This window comes from Sciurus carolinensis, chromosome 6 (genome assembly GCF_902686445.1).
Source record: "Sciurus carolinensis chromosome 6, mSciCar1.2, whole genome shotgun sequence".
In the NCBI taxonomy this organism is placed as follows: Eukaryota; Metazoa; Chordata; class Mammalia; order Rodentia; family Sciuridae; genus Sciurus; species Sciurus carolinensis.
This window is the reverse complement of record NC_062218.1, coordinates 36,201,759-36,225,077: the sequence shown is the minus strand read 5'-3', so window position 1 is coordinate 36,225,077 and position 23,319 is coordinate 36,201,759. Positions and strand designations below refer to the sequence as shown.

Sequence of the window (23,319 nt, the reverse complement as noted above, 5' to 3'; positions counted from 1 at the left end):
TACAAAGGCATAAGTTTAACATATTTAAAAAGGAAAAGCAGGATAAAAGTAGCAAGTGATGGCTATAAAAAAAGAGGAGTAAAAAGTAACTAGAGAAATAAAAGTTAGAATGAGAGAATTTGACTATTGAAAGGGAAGAAAGAAGAGAAGGAATGATAAGAGAAACAAAAACAGTCAAACCAAAACAAACAATAAACCCTAACCCTTTGAAATCAAAATGCAAAATAACAAATAGGTAAAAAAATGATAAAAATGAAGATACAAAAAGTGCATATATACATATACATATATATGTATCCACAAACAAATCAGTAGAGCAAAATGCAATAAAAGGAGGAGAAAAATCTTAGTTTAAAATAAAGACATTGTTTCCACTGAGGTAGTCAAAACTGTTGAGAAGGAGGGATGTTCACTGCTTTTGCCTACTTCCCTTTGATCTGTTTCTTCTTGGACTGTGTACCCATTAGAGAGAGCAATGGCTAGGGATTGTTAAATCTGTCTTTTTGAGTTGCTCATTTAGCTGTCATTTGGAGTGGCCTGGAACTGAGGCTGGTTGTAGCTCTCAGCTTCTCTTCTCATCAATATAAGGTAGGGAAGTAGTGACAATTGGAGTTTTGTCTGGGCAAACTAGTTAGAGGCACTCCCAGGGCAGGGCTGATGCAGAGTTCTGAATGTGAAGTCCAACAGCTAGTGTTTAGCTCTGATTGACCTCGGAATTTTGTCAGCAGTATCTGCTCTAGAGAGAATAGCTTTACCCGCTCTGTTGCCAGGCAGATGTCCATCTACACTGGTCATCTGGATTTCAAGGGCTTCCTGAGAACTCCACTTGTAGGGCACAGCAACTAACTCTCTGCAGGTCTCTTACTCTCCACCACCCACAAATACGGTCACTGCAGGACCAGATCCCAAGCAAAATATACCCACCTCTTAAGATTCTGGGTTCTCCCTGGCTGATCCCACAAGCTGCCAGACCCAAAGGAAAAGCAAGCCACACTCTGTATCCCTGGCCTAAGTCCCCTGGGCACAATCATTTCTTTGCCCATCTTGGTCTCACCCTGCCAGGCACACTCCAAACCCCGCAGCAAGTACTTGCTGGGACAGTCTGATAACACTTGTTTTGATCTCCTGGGTTCCAGCAGCAGAGAGCTAATATGTGGCAACGGTTCCCCACCTCAGCTTTCCATTGGCCAACAAAGAAACATGGAATACTTTTCAAATACTATTTCTCCACGCTGCCTCTAGATCAGTTGAGATCACACTGCTTCTGTTCCACAGGTTCTCCATGACAATTTTTTCCATAGATTTTCTCTCTCCTTGTGTGTCACCTTCCCCTCTGTGGTGAACAGGTTCCACTGGCACTACTGGCCTGGCTCTGAGGTATTCTTCAAAGCACCCAAGTTTCTGTGTCTCTATGTTTCTGATATTGAATTCCTTCTTTCACACACTTTGATGGTAAGCAGTGAATCCTAGCCACAGAGCAACTGAAAAATGTACTTTCCTCAAATCCATCAGCATTCCTCATCCCTTAAAGCATTATTTTTCTTGGCTACAGATTAGTTATTTATTTACTTATCATTCATTCTAAAAATTCTACAAAGCATTGAGTATGTGCCAACCACTCTTCTTACTGATAAAAGAAGGAAACAAAATAGAAAAAATGTCACTTTTATAAAGTTCACATATTTCTTTATATAGTTACATTATTAAAATTTTGTCAAACAGAGTGGCCTAGGCTATGGTTGGAATATGGAATACAGACCTTCTAAAGGTCCATGTGTAAAGTCTTGGTCTCCAGTAACAGTACTCGGAGGTGCTACGGATTGTGAAGAAGTGAAACCTTTTGAGAGGTCCTTAGGTCATATAGGTTATGGCCCTGATGGGGACAGTAACACCCCAGGTCATCTAGATTTTTCTTTCTCTGCTTCCTGACCCATGAGGTTAGTGATTTTCTCTACCATGTGTTCTTCCAGGATGTACTGGCCTCACTAGAGGCCCAAGGCAATGGGGATGCCACATCTGGGACAAGAACCTCCAGAACCATGAGCCAAAAGAAAACTATCTTCTTTTTAAGTTAATTGCCTCTAGTATTTCATTATAGAAATGCAAAGCTAGCATAGCTCATAGCACTTTTTAAAAATTTTTTGTTATTCTCAATTATAAACTATGCTGCACTATCTTTTTAGTTGTGGCTTTGTCACATCAATGATTGTTTCCTGAGGATATTCTCTTAGAAATAAAATTCTTAGGGCAAAACAATGTCGCTAAGGCTCTTGATATAAATTGTCAGAAGCCTTCTGGAAAGCTTAGATCTTCCTTTTTTCACTTCTGTTACCATTTAAAAATGTTTTGAAAATTTAAAAAAATGGTAAACTTCAGTTAAAAATCTGTTCTGCTTTGGTTTTCGGCATGTGCTTTGCATATACCACATTTTATAGTTACCAACTTAAGTACCATTGCAAAATAGTAGTTAAGTCCAACTTTAACCCTTTTTCTTTTGTATCCCCTGAAACTGAACAAAGCCTGGCACATAGCAGGCATGTACTAATTATTGAACTTTGTGATTTTCATGTTTTCTATTACTACTAAATATGAAATATTTTATTAACGAGAAAATCTTCTACTGTTTATCTAGTTTCATTCTTTTGTCTAATTCACTTAAAAATGACAAGTAGATGGCAGTACAGTCCATCATCATGGTAATAATCACAATTTCACAAGCTACCCATATTATTACGTCACTAAAAGTAACAAAAAAAAACAGAGAAAGTTGCTTCTCTTTTCTATAATGATTTCATACTAGATCTTTCAGACCTTATCCTAGATAATGATGAACCACTCAAAGTTCCTCAATAGAGGAATTACACAGTTTTCATAGTTTAGGAATTTTCATATTTAGGAATTTTCAACAATAAAATGGAGAATTATATTTTTTGGATATAATAAATATTCCCTTAACATATGCTTACTTTAATTGCAGTTGTAGAACTGAATACCTTGATGTATTAATAAGGACTTCTATGATTACTACACAACAACAGCCTAAGATCATTACAAAATAGCATTTCACTATGGTATTAGTTTCCTAGAGATGCTATAACATACTACAGACTGTCTTAAAGAACAGAAAATAATTTTTTCAGAGATTTGCAGGATAAAGTCCAAGACTGAAGTGTCAGCAGGTCTGATCTCTTCTCAGGTCCCGTTTTGCTTGCAGAAGGCAGTCTTCTTGCTTTGCCTTCATGTGGTCTTTCTTCTGTGCACTGCCACCTCTGGTGCCTCTCCCTCTTGTTAGAAGGACACTAGTCACATTGGACTCTGCCTACTAATTTGACCATAAATTCCTCCTAATTAAAGGTCCTACTTATAAATACATTCACATTCTGAGGTATACAGGGGGATACGATTTCAACATATGAATCTGGAAGGACACAATTTAGACGATAGTTATAATAAATACATGTAGTTCATACACCATCTAAAAGGGCACAATTTTTACATTACTTTTCAATAGTGGTAATAGTATTTGGATGATTAAATACTGACCCTTATTTTTTTTCATGACTAGCTAAATACACCTATGAAATAGCTGTCACACAGGAGGATAATTATTTCAGAGAATGACACCGAAAAATCTATAAACACTGAGAATGTTAGTGTCAAAGTCAAAGCCTTCACACAGAGACGTTACTTCCAAGATGCTTCCATGCAGTTCTTGGTAAAGTCAAAATTTAAGTTCAAGGTAATCATTATGTACGTGAGAAAACTAAGATTCAAAATTTAAGACTTCATGGTCATATAGATTAGAGTTGGCATGGATGGAATTTGCATCAGGTCATTCTCATATAGTCTTGCTCTCCAGAGACTGCATATATAACCATTTTTGCTTTCATTCATTTCTAGATAGTATTGCTAGGGAAATGAAGAATTTAGTGAAACACAGAATTCAGGAAATTGATTTTTAATTAACCATTGTAATAACTTAGAGTTCTTTTATACTTAAGAGATTTGCAGGCTCCACATCTCATGACCTCTCTACTAAATACACAATGTCATGAACTTGAATTGTAATAGAATTCACTTCTCTGTGTCTCAATTTCTTCACCTAAAAAACTAGGATAATATAACTTCTATGATTTTCATATGGTCTATCTTCTGTGAAACTCATGTTGAAATATAATCTCCATTATGGGATATTAAGAAGGACGACCAAGTGGATCATTAAGAAATGATTAGGGCTCTCCCCTCATGATTGGATTAGTGGGTTAATGGGTTATCTGGAGAGTGGGTCTGCTAAAAGACTAAATGCAATTATAGGTATATGTTATAAATTTTCCCTCCTAAAACAGAAATATGTTTAAATACAGAATTTACATAAGTGGTATATAGCTATTTATGCTTCTTTTACTAAAATCTTAAAATTTTCCAGTTCCAATAAGATACTATGGTGTTTCCTCTGCAAAATGCAAGCAATTTGTAGAAGGAAATAATATAAATGTAAGTCTCTGGAATGTTTTTCTGTGAATATGAAATAAAATTTAGCTTTAGTACTATAATATCATTTAAAATTATTTGAAAATAATAACTGCCAAGAAAAGCTATTTTTTCAGTGAACTAGTATTAAATATAATCTTGCTCTCTACTGTTTCAGAAAAAAAGAGAGTTCATATGGTTATAATATTAAATGTAATTCTAGTAAACATTTTATTCCTTAAAAAGTATATCTATTAAAAATGGATATCAAAAAGTTTCCTTTCTGATAACTAGTTATGAATTCTTGAAAAGACCTTTGGAAAGCTTAGCAAATTTGTTATTTCCCTCTAAGGAAATCTTTGTACTGAAAATAATAGAAAGCACAAAGAATAAGTGCAATACAGGCTTATTTTTTTTCCCAGAATTTAATGTTTTTTACAAGACATAAAATATAAAATTTATCAAAAAAATTTAAAAGTTCATTTGGGGCTAAATGCTAGGATTGCAACTCTTCTTGTAATTGATTTAAGGTTAAAAGTAAAAATAATATAAAAATACAGCAGTTATAGATGTACAGTATAAAGCCTACCTACAAAAGGTAGGATAATGGTAGTTGTCTGAGCAAATATACACATAAAGACCTTAGTAACAAATTCGAATGGTTTCAGTTCCCAAGGTCTAAAAGAAGGATCATCTTGCATGCTTAGATTCCACTTCTTCAAGAATCCACTCTATGCCATTCAAAAAACCAGTTAAAGTTTTAGCCTCCATATCCTGGACCTATGAGTAGATAAGAGAAAGTGTTGTTAGTAAGAAATTGCATCCAAAATCTTGTGATTTGGAGGGACATTTATCTAGACACTTTAACAAAAAAGAACCTAGAATATCTCAACAAATTTGGGTAAGTTACTCAAGTGCTGTCCTCTAAAATACTTGGATAAAAGTATTATATTTTCTTGTGTCTTTTCTCTAAGATAAACATAAAGAAGATACAAATAAATAAATGAGATGAAAAAGCAGACATTACAACTAATACTAGAGAAATTCAACAATTATATGTCAACAAATTGGAAGATCTAGAAGAAACAGACAAATTTTGGGACACATAAAATCAACCAAAATTGAACCATGAAAATATAGAAAACCTAAACAGGCTGATAATGAACATTGAAATTGAATCAATAATAAAAAGTCTTCCAACAAAGTAAAGCCCAGGATCAGATGGCTTTACTCCTAAATTCTATGAAACTTTTAAGGAAGAACCAACTTTCTTCAAACTATTGAAAGGGAATGAATTCTTCCAAACTATAAGGCCAGTACTGCCTAATACCAAAACCAGACATGCTGAAAACAACAACAAAAAAGGAAACTATAGATCAATAGCTAATGAAAAAAGATGCAAAATTTCCCAATAAAACAAACTGAATTGAATAGCAAATTGAATTCAATATCACTTCACAATCATCATTCATCATTACCAAGTGGGATTTATCCCAGGAATGCAAAGATGGTTCAATATACATAAATCAATAAATATAATACATCACATGAAAAAAACAAAAATCATATGATTATGTCAACAGATGCAGAAAAGCATTGGATAAAATCCAACATCCCTTCATGATAAGAACTGAATAAATTAGGTGCAGAAGGATCATAACTCAGTATAATAAACCCCCAAACATTACAATGAATGAAGAAAAGCTGAAAGCTTTTCCTTTAAAATCTGAACAAAACCATTTCTTATCACTCTTATCAACATAGTACTGGAAAGCTTTTATTCAACATAGTAATGAAAGACTTAGCCAAAGCAATTAGGTAAGGGATAGAATGCAAAATAAGGAAGGGAACAAGTCAATTTATTCCCATTTATTCAATTTATTCTAATTTGCAGATGATATAGTCCTATACGTATAGAAAATCCTAAATCTTCTACTAAATGATCATTAGAAATGGTGAAAGAATCCAGTAAAATTGAAGGATACAAAATCAACAAACAAAAATCAATGGCATTTTTACAGATCAATAAAGAGATTTCTGAGAAAAGAATCATGAAAGGAATCTCATTTGCAATAGCTACAAAAATATATCAAGGAATCAATTTAACCAAGGAAATAGAAGATTTCTACAATGAAAATTATGGAACTCTGATGTAAGATATTGAGGTCACACACACACAAAATGGAAAGACCTCTCAGGTTCATGAATTGGAAGTGTTAATATGATTTCAATGTCCACACTACCCAAATATGGGCAGATTCAATGCAATCTTCATGAAAATATCAATGGAAATCTTCACAGAACTAGAAAAACAAAATCCTAAAATTCATATAGAAGTGCAAAAGAACCCACACAACCAAAGCAATCTTGAGCAAAAAGAACAAAGCTGGTGATACCACACTTTCTGATTTCAAAATACACTAAAAAGCATAGTAATAAAGAAAGCATGGCTTGTTGGCATCAGACACACAGACCAAAGGAACAAAGGAAGTGCCTTAAATAACCCCACACACATCACAGTCAACTGACTTGACAAGAGCTAAGAACATGCATGTGGAAAAGGACTGTATTTTCAATAAATCAGGAAAAGCTGGGTATTGACATGTAGAAGAATGAAGCTAGGCCTCCATTACTCACTGCATACAAAAATCAATTCAAAATGGATTAAAGACTTAAAATGTAAGACCTGAAATAACGAAACTACTAGAAGAAAACAGAAAACTACCTCAGGATATTGGAAGGGGTGAGAACATTTTGGACAAGACCCAAAACACACAGGAAACAAAACCAAAAACAGACAAATATGAATACATCAACTTAAAAGCTTCTGTGCAGCAAAGGAAACAATCATCAGAGTGAAGCGGCAACCCACCGAATGTGAGAAAATATCTGCAAACTACTTCTAACAAGGGGTTGATGTCCAGAGTATATATGTAACACCTGAACAGCAAGAAAAAAACCCCAATTAAAAACTGGGCAACAGGTCTAAACAGACATTTCTCAAAAGAAGGCATACAGGCTGGACATGGTGGCACTTGCCTGTTAATTACAGCAGTTCAGGAGGCTGAGGTAGGAGGATCTTGAGTACCAAGTCAACCTCAGCAAAAGTGAGGTGCTAAAGTGACTCAGTGAGATCCTGTCTCTTAAAAAATACAAAATAGGGCTGTGGATATGGCTCAGTGGCAGAGTGCCCCTGAGTTCAATCCCCAGTATCCCCCACCAAAGAAAATAAAGAAGACATATAAATGGCCAACAGGTACATGAAAAAATGTTCAACATCACTAATTATCAGGGAAATGTAAATCAAACCTGCAAGGAGATATCACCTCATTACAGTAAGAATAACTATAATCAAAAGGATAGAAGATAACAAGTACTGGTGAGGAGGTGAAGAACAAGGAATTATTTTTATCTAATTATGTCTATTATTAAAATATTAACCCATCACTTCAAAAGAGCAAATAATAAAACAAATAGTTTAATACATACTTAAAAGGCTTTTGATATAATTCAACATTTTACAGATTAAAACAAATTTTAAAATATTTGGTTAGAATGATAAAGAATAGTTCTCCACCTCCCAGGGGTACTTTACCACTGAACTACATTTCCAGTCCTTTATAAATTTTTTAAAATTTTTTCACCCCAGTCAGAGTGGCAATTATCAAGAATACAAACAACAATAAATGTTAGCAATGATGTGGGGAAAGAGTTACACTCATACATTGCTGGTGGGAATGCAAACTGGTGTAACCACTTGGAAAGCAGTATGGAGATTCCTCAGAAAACTTGGAATAGAACCACCATTTGACCCAGCTATCCCAATTCTCAGTTTATACCCAAAGGACTTAAAATCAGCATATTATAGTGATGCAGCCACATCAATGTTTATAGTAGCTCAATTCACAATAGCTAACCTATGGAACAAACCTAGATGCCCTTCAACAGATGAATGAATAAAAAAATGATATATATATATATATGTAATATGTATATATATATATATATATATATATATATATATGTGTGTGTGTACACACACACACACATACACACACACACACAATGAACTATTTACTCAGCCTTAAAGGAGAATGATATTATGGCATTTGCTGGTAAATGAATGGAGCTGGAGAATATTATCCTAAGTGAAATAAGCCAATCCTACAAAATCAAAAGCTGAATGTTTTCTCTGAAAACAGGGAATCTTGACTCACTGTTATGGGGAATGTAAATCAGAACAGCCATTAAGAAAATAGCATGTAGATCCCTCAAAAAATTAAAAATAGAAATACCACATGATCCAGCAATCCCCTTGTGAATATATCCAAAAGAAATGAAATCAGTATGTCAAAGAGACATCTGCACCCCCATGTTCACTGATGTATTAGTTATGATTGCCAAAATTTAGAGTCATTGATAAATGGATAAAGAAAGATGTGATATATACATACAACAAAATACAATTCTGCCATAAAAATGAAATCTTGTCCTTTGTAACATGAATGCAACTGGAGATTAAAATGTTATATGAAATAAACCAAGCACAGAAACACAAGTACCACATAATCTCACTTACATGTGGAACCTAAAAAAATTTAATCTCATAGTTGAGAATAGACCCAGAATCTGGGGATAGTATGGGTAGGAAGGGATGGGGAAAGATTTGTCAATTGATGCTATGTTACAATTAGATACAAGTGAGAAGTTCTGGCACACTATTGCATAGGAGGGTGATGATAGATAACAAGACTATATTCTACATTTCAAAAAGCTAGGATGAATTTTGAAAGTGTTCATCATAAAGATTAACATTTGAAGAGAAAGATATGTTTAACCTGATTTAAACATTACACAATGTATACTTATGTTAAAACATTGCATGGCACCCATTAATGAGTACAATTTTCATGTTTTGTGTATTTAAAAAAATGTTTTTAATAAAAAAATCTGGGAAATTGTTACTCCTCCTATTGGTAGAGCTAAAATTCCCACCATTCAGGCAGTCTTCAACACTGTGTTCCAAAGAGTCTCTGGAGCTCCAGGGAAGATATGAGGGAGGATGGAAGAAACTCTGCTAACGTTTTCAGTCAAAACATTTCCAACCTTATCGTTTCTTTACCTGTTTTCTCATAGGCTTTCATTCAAAGAAAGAATTCCATGATTAAAATAAACTTTGGAAAGCAATAAACTATATGCTGAAAAATGTTTGTTTTGTCTTTATTTTTGTTTGTTTTGGCAATGCTATGATCAAACTCAGGGCTTCATGCATCCCCAACCATATCCAATTACTCTCTCACTGTTTCTATGACAGGAGAAGTAGGGAGGTTGGTCAACTGAGATATATTAATACCATTCAAACAGCTCCCATCAATAAAGCCCTTAAAATTGACTTTAGAATGCTATTTCGTTGAAGGGGATGAATATGAAAGGATAAAACTTTAAAGGTTTGGACAAGTGACCCCCAAATTTTAAAGGCTTAGTTGCCAGGCCATGTACTATTGGGAGGTGGAGAACCTTTATGAGTTGGGGCCTAGTAGGAGGTCTTATTATCACTGGGGCATGCCCTTGAAGGGGATATTAGGATCCCCTTCTCTTCCTGTTTCTGTTTCATTCCTGGTCATGAGGTGAATGAGTATCCTCTGCCATGGACTTCCGCCATGATCTACTGCCAGGTCACAGGCCCAAAAGCAACAAGACCTACTGACCCTAGACTGAAACCTACAAAACTGTGAGACAGGTATTCTAAATGATTATCTCAGGTATTTTGTTATAATAACACAAAACTAACACAGAAATCAAACAGAAAATAGAGTGAAAATGAGATTTTTGTCACCAAAGAAGTTAGGACCTTACCATCCATGGGTGGTTTAGAAGATTGAGATGTAGCTCATGGGCCAAATAAAAACAGGGCATTCTTTTTACATCTGCTTGAGAAGTACAAGATAAAACCAGCATTGGTCTTCCTGAAGATCCAAAAGCTGGATCTGTCATTGCCATGATACGAGAAAATTCATCTTGCCATTCATGTCCTAAGAAATGTAAATCAAAACCCTTAATTTATATAACCTCCAATGATTTTTTAAATCATAAAATTAAACATAAAATGAACAAAATTAGGGAACCAAAACTTTACCAGGATCCAAACATAACAAAATATCTCTTTCTGGGATATATTGCTTGTCATAAAATTAGATTAAGTAATCTTTCAAGGATAGGAATTTCAGTTAAACCAGAGTGGGGAGAAATCACAATACTATTTAGAAGTCTCTAGAGTTTAAATGTAAAACTCTTTGATACAGATATTTTTCCCTCACAAATGTAGTTGTCACTACCTTTCTCTTCCAAAAGTCTTAATTTCAAAATTTTAGCATATGTTTGGTCCAACATTTTAAGTTAAAATGATTATCTTTTATTGGAGTGGTTTCATTTCAGGTTAAGATGCTTAGAATTGAGCATTTTAATTCTAAAATGACCCCGTGATTCTTGCATAACCCTTGAGTGTTGGAGAAGCTTGCAAATATGATGAGATATCACTAGGCTTTAGGACACAGTTGACCTTAAGAAAGGAAGAGGTTGAGCTAATTAGGCAAGCCTTTAAAAGGAGTTCTTCCCAGTGAGACTGGGAAGATGAAAGGTGATTCTCCTTTACTGTATTTGAAGATAGAGGGAGTATGTGGCAAAGAATGCAGGTGGTCTTTAGAAGATGAGAGCAGCCTCAGCTGACAATCAGCCAGAAAAAGAGGACCTCAGTCCTAGAACAATAAGGAACTGAACTTAGCCATCGACTCAAGAGAACTTGGGAATGGATTCTTCCCCAGAACCTCAAGACAGAGATATATTCCATCTGATGCTCTAACTTCAGTCCATGAGACCATAAGCAGAGAACCTACTCCTACCTTGCCTAGAATTCTATATAAAGAACTGTGTGCTAATAGGTGTTGTATGAAGGAGTTTGCTATCTATAACTGAAAATGAATAAAAGATTTAACGTAATTATCAATATGGTACATTTAAATCTAGCATTTCCTTCTTGGATTTGACTCTCCCATCAGTTCTTCGTTCATTTTTCCTATTTTTGCCTGCCTTCTTTTGGATTGAGCTTTTTGTAATTTTTTTTAATGATTTCACTATTGGTTAATTTAGTTATACCTCTGTTAAACTTTCAGTAGTTGGTCAAGGATCTATAATCATTTTCTGCTGTTGATAAGGTGTTGGGGATTGAACTAGGGCTTCAAACATGTTAGACAAGTGCTCTACCATTTAGCCACATCCCCAGCCCTATAATAAACATTTTTAACTGGTAACAATTTACCTTTAAATAATATGATTGTACATATAGAAGAAACACACAATATACTTCAATTTCCTCTTATATGTTCTATTATCTTATACTTTGCTTTAAAATGGCATATACCCATAATTATTCAAAATTATTTTGAAATAATTTTGGTCATTATTCAAAATTTTATTTTTCTCCTTTTATGTTTTGAGACACTGCACAAGTTAGACTAGAGTTAGCTACTACATTCTGTGGATCTGTTTTTGTAAATAAATTTGTATTGGAAAATAGCCATGTCTATCCATTTAAATATTGTCTCTAACCACTTTCACACTAAAACAGAAAAGTTGAATGAGAAAAATTATATGATGCATGTGTCTAATATTTAACTACCTGCTCTTTCTTTTTTTTTTTTTTTTGGAAAAGTACTTTTTTATTTGTTATTTCTAGACATACATTACAATAGACTGTATTTTGACATAGCATACAAATATGGAGTATAACTTATTCTAATTAGGATCCAATTCTTGATTGTATATGATATGGAGTTTCACTGTCATGTATTCATATATGAACATAGGAAAGTTATGTCTGATTCATTTTACTGTCTTTCCTATTTCTATTCCCTCTCCCTTCCCAACTACCTTTTCTTTTAAGAAAGTTTGGGGATCCCTGAGTTAGATTACTTGCTACGTTTCCCCAGCTCTCATATGCTCTGTTTCTTACTTTACGTTTTTTTTTTTTCACTTTGTGTTTTAATCTGAATAATTCTGTGACATATCTTCAGGTTCACTATTTCTTTCCTTTGTTGATAAACCCATTGATAGAACTGTTCACCTGTTTACTGTATTATTTTATCTCTACCATTCTTATTTTACTTTTTCAAATAACTTCCTTCTTTTTGCTGAAAATTCCTATCTGTTCACACACATTGTTTGACTTCCTTTAGACCTTTTAACACATTAATCATTAATTATTGTCATGTCTTTCTGAGAGTGCCAGCATAAGGTCCATCTCTGCATCCGACTCAACTTATCTACTGATAATTTGACACTTCATTTTTTATTTCTTTGTGTGTTTTATCTTTTGAGAAGGAATATTGATAGTTGGCTTGAAATCCTGGGTTCAATTGATCCTGCCACCTCAGCCTCCTCTGTAGCTAGAACTACAGGCACATGTCACCACATACTGCTTTGATTTTTTAGGTCTTAGAGTTTTCAGATTTAATATTAGATATTTTATGTAGAAGAGTAGAAGACTAAAATAAAGAGGATTTATTCCCAGAAACAGGTTTGCTTCTTTTTCTTCTTCTGGTAAGCCATTGATGCAGTGATTTGAATCAAACTAGTCAGTCACTACACAGATTAGGTGAAGTTTACTTCAGCACAAACTAAATTCTTTAAGAGGTGGGGGCTGCTGCTACCTTGTTCTGAGTGCAAGAGATGGAGTGTGAGTTTCTCAGAATTTTCGCTTTCCCCTCAGCTTTCAGATCTTCATTCCTAGGCAACAAAGGAGGAATGGGAAGGGAAAGTCTCTCCACACCCTTGGCTCAACCCCTGAAATAGTCTGCTATTATTTATTACTACGGTTGCTGAGACTTCTGTTTTAGTCATGGGTAGACCCTATGTACCGGAGACTTAGTGGTAGAAGCTTATTTGGTGTTCTGGCATGTTTAGTAAATTCTGCCCTGTATGGGTAGAAGAGTCTTCAGTGCAAATTTCCTGTCCTCCCCCAGAATCAGCAAACTTAATTTGTATAAGTGCAAAATCCTTAACAAAAGGGGGATTCTTGTCCCTCCACTGGGGCAGAAAGCTTCTGCTTCTGCATTTCTCTGCAGTTAGCTTTTGCCTGGAATCAAAAGGCAGAAGGATTTCCAATTCCATTCCTAGTGGCAGACAGCTTTGGCTTTTATGACAAAGTAATACAGAAAACAGGAGAATACACCTAATCCTCGGCTAATCATGATATGCCTGAGTATATCACCAAGTTTGGAGGATAACTCACAGGCCTCCTTCTCCTACCACTAACCTTCACATGAGCACCTAGTAGAGGTCAGTGGAAAAAAGCTGGTGAGTGCAGATTATCCTTATATCTTGTACCTTTTTAAAATTTCTTTTTCTACTTGTTTTATAGAATAATGTAAGTATCAGACTGGAAAACTAGGTAAAAGTAGGAACTTTGTCTGTTTTAGTTCTCAGTTTTATCTTCAGCACTAAACACAGCTGAAGAGCATATTCAACAACCATTTTTGATTAAATGAACACAACTTTTATTTTGTTTGCTATCCCTTTATAGACAGCTCTGTAATAACAAAAAAATTTATATTTTTCTTATAAATAATTTCTCTAGATTTTCAAAGTGTAATAGCTTCCATGCCTAATGGATTATAGGAGAAATAAATTCAATAAAAATTCAAACCAGTGTATTAAAGAACTATAATACATGTATAATACATGCATATTGTATATATAATAGTATTCATTATATAAATAATATACAATAAATATTTATTACACATATATATTCTATCTTGTTCACAAAGGCTTTGGGAAAAATTATAATACTGGTTCATGGCCCAATTATATCATAACTTTATGCCTAAATAGCACTGTCAATGGGCAATTATTCAGAATACATGGAGAATGTTATCAACTCACCAATTTAATTAATTAATGTATTTAATTAACACCCTATCCCCATATTGTTGCCACTATCTAGGTAAAAACAAAGGTAAATTTTTCATAGTTATCCATATAAATTGTTTACATAAAGTCAGACAGAAAAATATCAATAATAAAAATGCACAGGCATACAACAGAAAACATTATATAACTATAGTAACAAATTTTGATATGCCGAAAGTGCTTATAAAAAATAGGTGTCCAGGGCATAGTCCAAGTCTATGAATACCAATCCACTGGGGTAGAAATTGGGCAGCTACATGTTTCACAAGTTCCCCAGGTGATCCTCATACATAAGAGGCTTTCGAATTCACTATAAACAATTACACTCACAAAATCATACGTAAAATCGACAGTCGTATTACTAAGATGCTATTGTAAACACTAAAAAGACATGTTCTTACTTGTTTTACACAGAATGATAGTGTTTTTTAAAAGAATATAAGCGAATTCTTACTTTTATGGGCTTCAGCATTTGCAACATAGATGAACCCATCTACAACTTCACACACTTTCTGGATCTGTGGAATCACAATGTACCGGCTTCCCTGTTGGTCATCTCCTTCACTCTGTAAGCTGAACATCTTGTTGACTGCACTTGTATGTTCTTCCCTTGCTCTGTCTCTTTCCTTTCTATAAGAAAAATGTAAATATAGGTCATAAAATGACACTAAACAGGTTCCATCCCCCTAAAATGTTCCAATCCTAATGTTTCAAGTAGGCCACCAAGTGGTCAACCTTACCTGGTAGTTGAATATAGTATCAGAATGTTAAATTTATGTTGGTTGCTCAATTGAAAACTGACTCCTGATCCAATACCTAAAGTAGAAAATTATAGTCATCACAATGTCACTAATAAAGATAGCAAAAGATTAACTGAAAAAAAAAAAACACCCAGCGAAAGCAAGAGGAGCAAAGAAAAAAACTTTTGACAAGCTATATATATAACTTTAGAATAAAATGCAATGTTTTTTTGAAGAAGACCCTGTATGCAACTTTCATTCATATGGCAATAAAAATATGCTAGAAAAAGAAGAACTGCTACATTCTTCATGTCATTCTAACATCAGTAATTTTATCGTCTTAACCAGCAGCAGCTGCATCATAGCAGCAACTCCGATTTATCCTCAAAACTAAGATTAATTTTTATATTTTTATTTTCCCATTAATCTAATAATCCTTGTATACACTTAGTGAAGCTCCTTTTTCTTCCCTCTATGAAAGCTGTTTCTAAATGTATGGGACATCACCAGTGGTACCTTAGAAAACTGAGCAAACACTGCAGATATTGATATTAGGAGTTAGAAAGACTTGTATTAGAATCCTAAATTTGCCACTTAGAACCATGTACTTGAGCACCTCCATTTTGATGAAAAAAACATGATAATAATATATACTTCTTAAAGTTATTACGAGGATTAACTGAGATCCCATATGTAAAACTCCTAGTACAGTGATTGGGAATAATAGTGCTAAACATTAGCTTCTTACTATTTTATATCTGAATCATTTGACACTGGTTTTTGTCCTTATTTCTTAACCTCTTTTCATCCTTTGGCTGGATTAACACTCAGTGGTTGATTTTTCCTCTTGCCTCCTGGAAAAATGGATTCTGAGGGCTACCTCTTCTTCTTGCCAAATAAATGTCCTCTTCTTGCTATGTAAGTGTCCTCTTAGATCTGTCTACTTCTCTTCATCCTTACTTGCACCCTTTAATACAAATTATCATTATTTCTCATCTGAACTTCTACAATCAATTCTAACCAGTCTCCTCCATCCTCTTGCCTCCAACTAGCCTTCTGACAGTAGCTGGAGAGACTGCTTACTAATACCTAACTATATCTCTTCTCTACAAAGTCATTCATTGTACTTCAGATTGAGACAATAATTTCTTAACATAATCTGGTCCCTACTTAGTTCATTAGAGACAATTCCAGGCTTCAATACCTTTAATCCCTGCCATATAATCAACCTGTTTAAATAAGCTATGCCATGCCATCTCATGCCACCATTCTAGGCAACACATGTAAAGAGTGTCATGACTCTTGGATGCGGGACTGCAACCATCCCAGACTACATGACTCTGATCCTTTAGCCACCAATTTTGGTGCATGCTCCACAAAGAAAACATGGAAATAAAATCTACCATGTTTCCTGAACTTTGCTTTCATCAGTTTAACTCCCAGAAACTATCCTCTTGACACATGTAACGTCAGTCCAACCTGTTCTCATACTGCCCTGCACTTCTTCACCAATGATGTAAAGTTCTTCTCTGATCTTGTAGAGTTTGTGGCATAGGCAGAGCTGCATTTTTAAGCATCACTTCAGCTGCTACTGGAGAACAGAACTGCCATTATATAACTGGCCAATTTCATTATAGCCTCAATCTCTTCTTAAAGTACTCCCCCCATCTAATGGACTTACCTGAAACCAACCTGTCCTTAGGCACTACTTATATTGCATGGACTCTCAAGTAACAAAGGTGCTTATTTTCTCATACCTCATGGTAAATAGGTGGGAATGATGTTTCTTTACTCCCAATGTCATACCTAAACCACTACTCACAAACTCTTCTTTAAAAATTCCATCTATTTGAGAAACACACTATTCAGCTGTAGCACCATCTCTTCTTCCTCAACCTTGTCATTTATGAAGAAATAGTTCACTGAAGATTTCAGCAACTGGATCATAATCTTTCTCTCCATCCCCCAAAACTTCCCAGTTCATAAGAAGTCATATGACTCCCAAATCTCAATTTCTAACCCAAATCTTGCTCTTGAAACCTGGATGCATAAAGTGATCCATGAAGTAATTTATTCCCAAACATATATGGAGTGCCTACTATAGCCTGGCACCAAAGATGGCAAGATACCCACCCTCATGGAGCTTCTACTCAAATGGATAGCTTATAGTAGGCATCTCTTAATCTTCCACAGTTATCAAAGTCAACATAATCCAAAGAACTGCTGTCGTTCTTCCTACAGATCCCATTCCTAACCCCCTGTATCTCTGCATCCCTACATCTACTAGGTGCTCTCAATAAATGAATATGTAAAGCATAGGCTAAATTTGTTATTATATTATGTTGTATATCCTACCTTGCCAAATAAGTAAGTACTTATTTCATAGAGAGGAAGGTGATGATTTCACTTTTTTTATATATACCAACATATAGCAAAATCCTTTGCAAATAGATGGTGATTGGTTTTCTTCTGATAACTTTCTCTTAAAATATAGTAAATATGATATGCATTGTTTGAATATAATATCCTGGCAACATGTAATTTACTTTCATATAATCTTAAATTCTGGATTATACAAATGTGAAGAATTAAGAGGAATCTTACTTCTAACAATATCTACACTATTTGTTTCAGTTCAGTGGGATCTATAGGAGGGCACCAAGTTACTCTATTTCCTTACTACAAAGAATTAACTTAAGGTGAATTAATTTGCCTTTAAGATGATAGCCAAGTTCAAAGTATATGAATTATTATGTATTATGGACATAAAATTACCATCAATCTGCCTGTGAGGCAGACCAGCAGTTGGACTAAGTTCCTCAGAAGACATCAAGCTCAACACCAAAGATGTATTCAGTTCTTCCAAGCCTGGTCCAAACATAGCAAATCGTGGTTCATTCTGAATGATCAATGAATGTAAAAAGGAAGTGACGGCTCCATACATAGGACGGCTGGATTTTGAGGCTCTTCTGGTGTGTGGACAGCACATTTTATAACTGTATAAGATTGTCACAATTAGAAATTAACACAGAAAACATTGAGCCAGTTGTTCATTCGAGAACACATAAGTGGGCTGGAGTTATGGCTCAGCAATGTAACGCTCGCCTGGCACGTGTGAGGTGCTGGATTCGATCCTCATCATCACATGTAAATAAATAAAATAAAGGTATTGTGTCCACCTACAACTAAAAAAAATTTTTAAAAGAATATATGAGTTACTAAGTACTTGCTAGACATAGGATAGGACCATAAGGATTACATAGTCCCAATCCACTAGGAGGACATTACCATGGTAGGGAGAACCACAAGGTGCTGTGGGAGTGGAAGTGGCCCAGACACTGAGGAAGTCCCCAGGAAGTGGCTACTTATTTTCTCATCTTTCATTTAGATTCTTTCATGGAACACTTGGTCTAACATTTATTTGGTCAGAATTCACTATACACAATAGTTACTCTCAACCTGAGGATGTTTTACTCCCCCTTCCTGGAGTATTTGAAAATGTCTGAACATTTCTGTTTGCACACCTGGGGAGAAAGGGGCCGTTCCACTATCATCTAGGGAGCAGGGGCCAGGGATGTGGCTAAACATTTGACAATGCACAGGACAGTTCTGCCCGCTGCCAACAACTGGTCCAAAATGTCAACGCTGCTAAGTCTGAAAAATAACAATGAGCTAAACAATGACAATAAGCTACACAGTACAATGTCATGAGAAGTTTTTTAAAAATTTACTAAGGCCACCAATTTTACCAAATTTCTTAAGTACTCCTACTGTCAGCCTAAAAAGTAAGTTTGGTAAGTTCTAAATAAAGAGGGAATGCTCAAACATTGCTTACAGAAAACTGAGCAAACCAAATCGTGTGAAAGAAAACAATTCAGTTTCTTTCAATACATACAAATCTCTAAACTAAAAATCTACATTTTATCAGAAATTAAAACATAGTTATCTAAAGCAAAATAAAACATAAAGCCCTATGTTATAGTTTGGATCTGAAACATCTCCCAAAGGCTCATGTGTTCAAGGCTTGGTTGCCAACCTGTGGAGCTACCTGGAGGTGACAGAGTTGGGGACCTGGTGGAAGGAAGTTAGATCACTGGGATGGGGAAGCATTCCTCAGGAGGGGTATTAGGAAACAGGCCTATCTCGTTGTTTCTTAGCCTTATGAGGTAATCAGCTTTGTTCTACCAAGCACTTCACACCATAATGTACTATGCTGTCACAGGCCCAAAGCAACAGGGACAAGTAACCATGGACTGAAACCTCTGAAATCATAAGCCAAAAAAATCTTTCCTTCTTATTAGTTAATTATCTCAGGTATTTTGTCACAGCAAAAAAAAAATTTTGGCTAACACACCCTTTCAATGAATCAAGTTGTTGAAGACAATTACTAACCTAACAAAATCATCTTTATTCCTGATGAAACCTGTAATTCATACACACACAAATTTAACTTTGAAGCCAAGTAGACCTGTCCAAGTTTTACCATTTTAACTAGTAATTAAGCCACTTAAGAGTCTGAACTCCATCTTCTTCATTGGCTTTGTTGAGCAATAACAATATCCCAGGGTTGTAAGGAATAGAAATAATTACATGATCATAAATGGTAGTTACTGTGATTGTTACTATTCCCTGGGGAAAATATGGTTCCACATTATCAGATAAACTTGATGCTATGGGGCATCAGAGAGGTATTGCCCAACAAATGAGACAAAAGGTGGTAGTTGTTTCGATTATATGCAACACATCATGTACATTTTCATCAAGTAATCTCACAAGACCTGACACAGTAGCATCTGGATTGAAATAAGGAAAGACTGAATAATTTAAATAAAATTTGGGGGAAAATCCTGTATGTAGGGGCTGGAAAAGTAACTCAGTGGCACAGTGCTTGCCTAATATGTATGAAGTCCTGGGTTCCATTCTGAGCACTGAAAAAAAAAATTCTACACATAGCTACTGATTCTAGCACAGGAAAACAATTCTTACCTAAGTGTAGATACTGCTTTAATTTATTTTAAAATGCCCTAACTTCGGGGTTCTCAAGAAGGGGGAGTATATTCACATTCAACAACATTAGATAACTTTGAGGTAGCACAATAGGGCTCCAACCTGAACAGTCTCTTATAAATCTTAGGCAAAACATATCACTTCTCCGAACCTCAACTCTACATTCATAATACAAAGACAAACCCCATGTTGTCTGAGAATTGAATAAATAAACACACATAAAGTATCCCCCATAGAATCAAATATACAGCCTTTGTTCAATAAAATTAATTCTCTCATATACATGATATTAAAAAATGTAACTTTTGGATGACAACAAAATCTTATTTCCCAGAGTCTTGAGAATAATTTTCTTCAATGCCAAAAAACTACTTTCGAATCTCTGGTCATTCATTTTCTGAATTTGGAAAAGTATTTACTATTTAACAAAAAGACAAGTGTTCTAAAGATAATGAGAATTTTAAATGTTTAATTCTTGCCATTGGGTTATGGTCTGGATTTTCATTGTCCCCCAGGGACGGATATGCCAAAGGGTTGGTCACCAGTCTGGGGCACCACTGGGAGATAGGGCCTACTGGAAGGAAGTTAGGTTGCTAGGACTATGCCCTTGCTAGTAATACTGGGACCCTGGCCCTTCCTTTCTTCTTTCTCTCTTTGCTTCCCAGCTGCCATGAGGTGAGCAGTGTCATTTGCTGTACTTCTACCACCATACAATGCTCAGCCATGGGCCCTAAACCAATAGTGCCAACAGAAAAGGGACTGAAAGCTCTGAAACTGAAGCAAAATAAACCTTTTCTCCTTTAAGTTGTTTAGCTTGGGTATTTTGTCACAGCAACAGAAATCTGACTAGTACACATCTGTACTATTATAATTATTAAAATACTGATTAGGCACCACAGGGAAATGTTAAAACTGAAAGGGTCTATGAAGGAAGTCAATTAACTCAACCCCTACTTTTGACAATAGCATGCAAAAAATTAAAAGTTGGGTCTAGACTAATGTGGACTATTGATAGGTGAAAATGAACATCTCTTTTTAATTCATAAAACTGTATACTTACACTGCCATATAATCAAAAGATGCACCGTCAGTGACCTCAGATATAGGTTTTTTTAAGATTTCTAAATCTGGAAGAGACTTCCAGTCAACAGAAGACCAAGAAGGAAGATCCCGCAACAGAAAATATCTCCACAGAATTGGATCTCGTACAGTTTCATTCCAATAACGATTTGTACTTCCCAACTGACAGAGATCGTGGGGTGAAAGAAATGACAAAATATATAGCTGTACATCAATCTGGAACAGAAGAAAGCAGTAGCTCAGAAAAAAAGAATGAATAATTTATCATGGAAAATTATTGTTTGATGATGTTAGACAATTAACAAAGGATTATTGTCCTGTTATTTTTCAAGCAAAATAATTAAAAGCTCCTCAATTTCTTCTCATGGATATTTTGAGACACTACTTATTTAAGTAAATTAGTTAAGGAAACAATTTATTCTTCAAAATAAAACCTTTATCAAGTGGACAAAATTCTAATCTTATCATTAGATCAAATGATAAAGGTAAATGGTCATCTGATTTCCTATCTATAATTTATTAAATTATTTCAAAGAACACTGAAAGGAGAACCTTGGAGGCATTTTGATCCTGCAGTTTTCAATTTGGAATGAACAACAGAGCAAGGTGTCAATAATTCAAATGATACACAGAAATGAAATATTTTTCAAGAATTTCAGTTCTCTTCATTTTTCTATCTGCCTACAAAATTTAACACTAGATAACTTGTATAATCTGTCAGGCCTGCTGTAACTTGAGGCACTTGTAGCAGTCACTTACTTTCAATCAAGTTGTAGTTTTGACCCTAATAGAGTTAGGTAACAGCAATGTCCTGGGAGAGTGTTTGTTACTACACTGAGCCCGGGATGAAATGTGCTGAGCACCTAAATGCTGGAAGGATTTCCTAAGCTGACCCTTGGTCGGGAAGTCCTGTTTCTCAACCCCATGTCCAGGCTGTCCCAGGACCCAGTGCGAGCCTCAGGGTCAGACAACACAGCAGCGACCCCGCTGGTAGGCAGGGCGGCCCCGAAGGTGTCCCGTGTGCTTTCTCTAGCTGGGGAGGACGAGGGTCAACGCCAAGGCGATTCCCTTCTACTGCTGCTGTCCGGCTATGGCTACGCAGCCTGGAACAGCTGCAGGGGCGGGGACTGCGGAGGCCCGCCTGCGAGGCCGGGGCCAGGGCGGCCTCCGCGGCCCAGGCTCACCGGCAGCCGCGTCAAGGTGCTGGTGTCCTCGTCCGCCTCCTCTCGGGAGGCCGTCCGTGCCGTCCTCTCCTTGCCCACCGACTGCCAGAAGGTCCTCCAGCCGCTGAGGATGGCGGCCTCCAGGCGGCCCCAGTCGCTCGGGGGCGGTGGCGAGGAGCTGGTTCCGCTGCGCGGCTCGCTCTCTGCCATGGCGCCCTCCCCGCGTGACGCGGCCCGGGCGTGCGCTCGCGCTGGGCACCAGCTCCGCGTCGCCGGGGGCTGGGCCAGGGCGTGGGCGCAGCGCGGCTCCCAGCGCCGGCCACAACCGCTTCCCGGCTGGCTTGGCTGCCGGCCTCGGCCCAGCCGCGCTGGCATCCGGTCCTTAAAACCTCGGTAATGACCTCCGGACTTCAAGGCGTTCCCTCTGGCTAGAGCCCATTTCCAGTGGCCTGGGCCTGGAGGGCCCCTGGGCAGGGAATGCCCCTCCTCCATTATCTTGGACTTAATAGCAGGTTGTTTCCTTCTCAGCACTTTGGCATGGGCGGGTTTTTGTTTGTTGTTTTTGTTTCGTGGTTGTTCAATCAAGCAACAATTCAGGGTCTCTTTTCATGCAGATTAGCAAAAATGAGACAGTGTCAGGAGCCTGTGGAATTAAGTTCTCCTAAGCAGCTGCATCTATATTAACGTACAGCCCGTTTCGACCTCAGCCTACTAGAAAATGGTGATTGTGGAGAGAGAGTGTTGTAGATGGGGGCCAAAATTATCTTGGGCCATCTTAGTTCATTTAATAGCCAATTACTTTCAACTTCTGTATCTAACGTAAAATCTTTGTGTTTAAGTGAAACTTAGAGTGTACTGCTAAGCTTAGCGACCTCTTTGACCTACCTGAAGGC

The 23,319-nt window shown here is 36.3% G+C and overlaps 1 protein-coding gene across 1 annotated transcript; it reads right to left on the bottom strand.

Moving 5' to 3' along the window:
- Positions 1-269: 269 nt before the first annotated feature.
- Fbxo4 (F-box protein 4) lies at positions 270-23,319 on the bottom strand. Its single transcript, XM_047556700.1, has 7 exons — positions 22,448-23,319; positions 21,244-21,479; positions 17,952-18,172; positions 15,177-15,252; positions 14,891-15,066; positions 10,327-10,502; positions 270-5,250 (listed from the first exon to the last, which is right to left on the bottom strand). Exons 1-7 carry the CDS (start codon positions 22,916-22,918, stop codon positions 5,161-5,163), a joined length of 1,446 nt encoding a protein of 481 aa, XP_047412656.1. The 5' UTR covers positions 22,919-23,319; the 3' UTR covers positions 270-5,160.

Excerpts from the sequence above, each read along its gene's own strand:
- Fbxo4 (XM_047556700.1), bottom strand. The coding sequence starts at position 22,918 with ATGGAGGAGGGGCATTCCCTGCCCAGGGGCCCTCCAGGCCCAGGCCAC. Across the intron at positions 18,173-21,243 it reads TCTTTTGATTATATGGCAGT|TTATAAAATGTGCTGTCCAC; the intron begins GTAAGTATACAG and ends AATCTTATACAG. Across the intron at positions 5,251-10,326 it reads TTCTAAACCACCCATGGATG|GTCCAGGATATGGAGGCTAA; the intron begins GTAAGGTCCTAA and ends ATCTACTCATAG.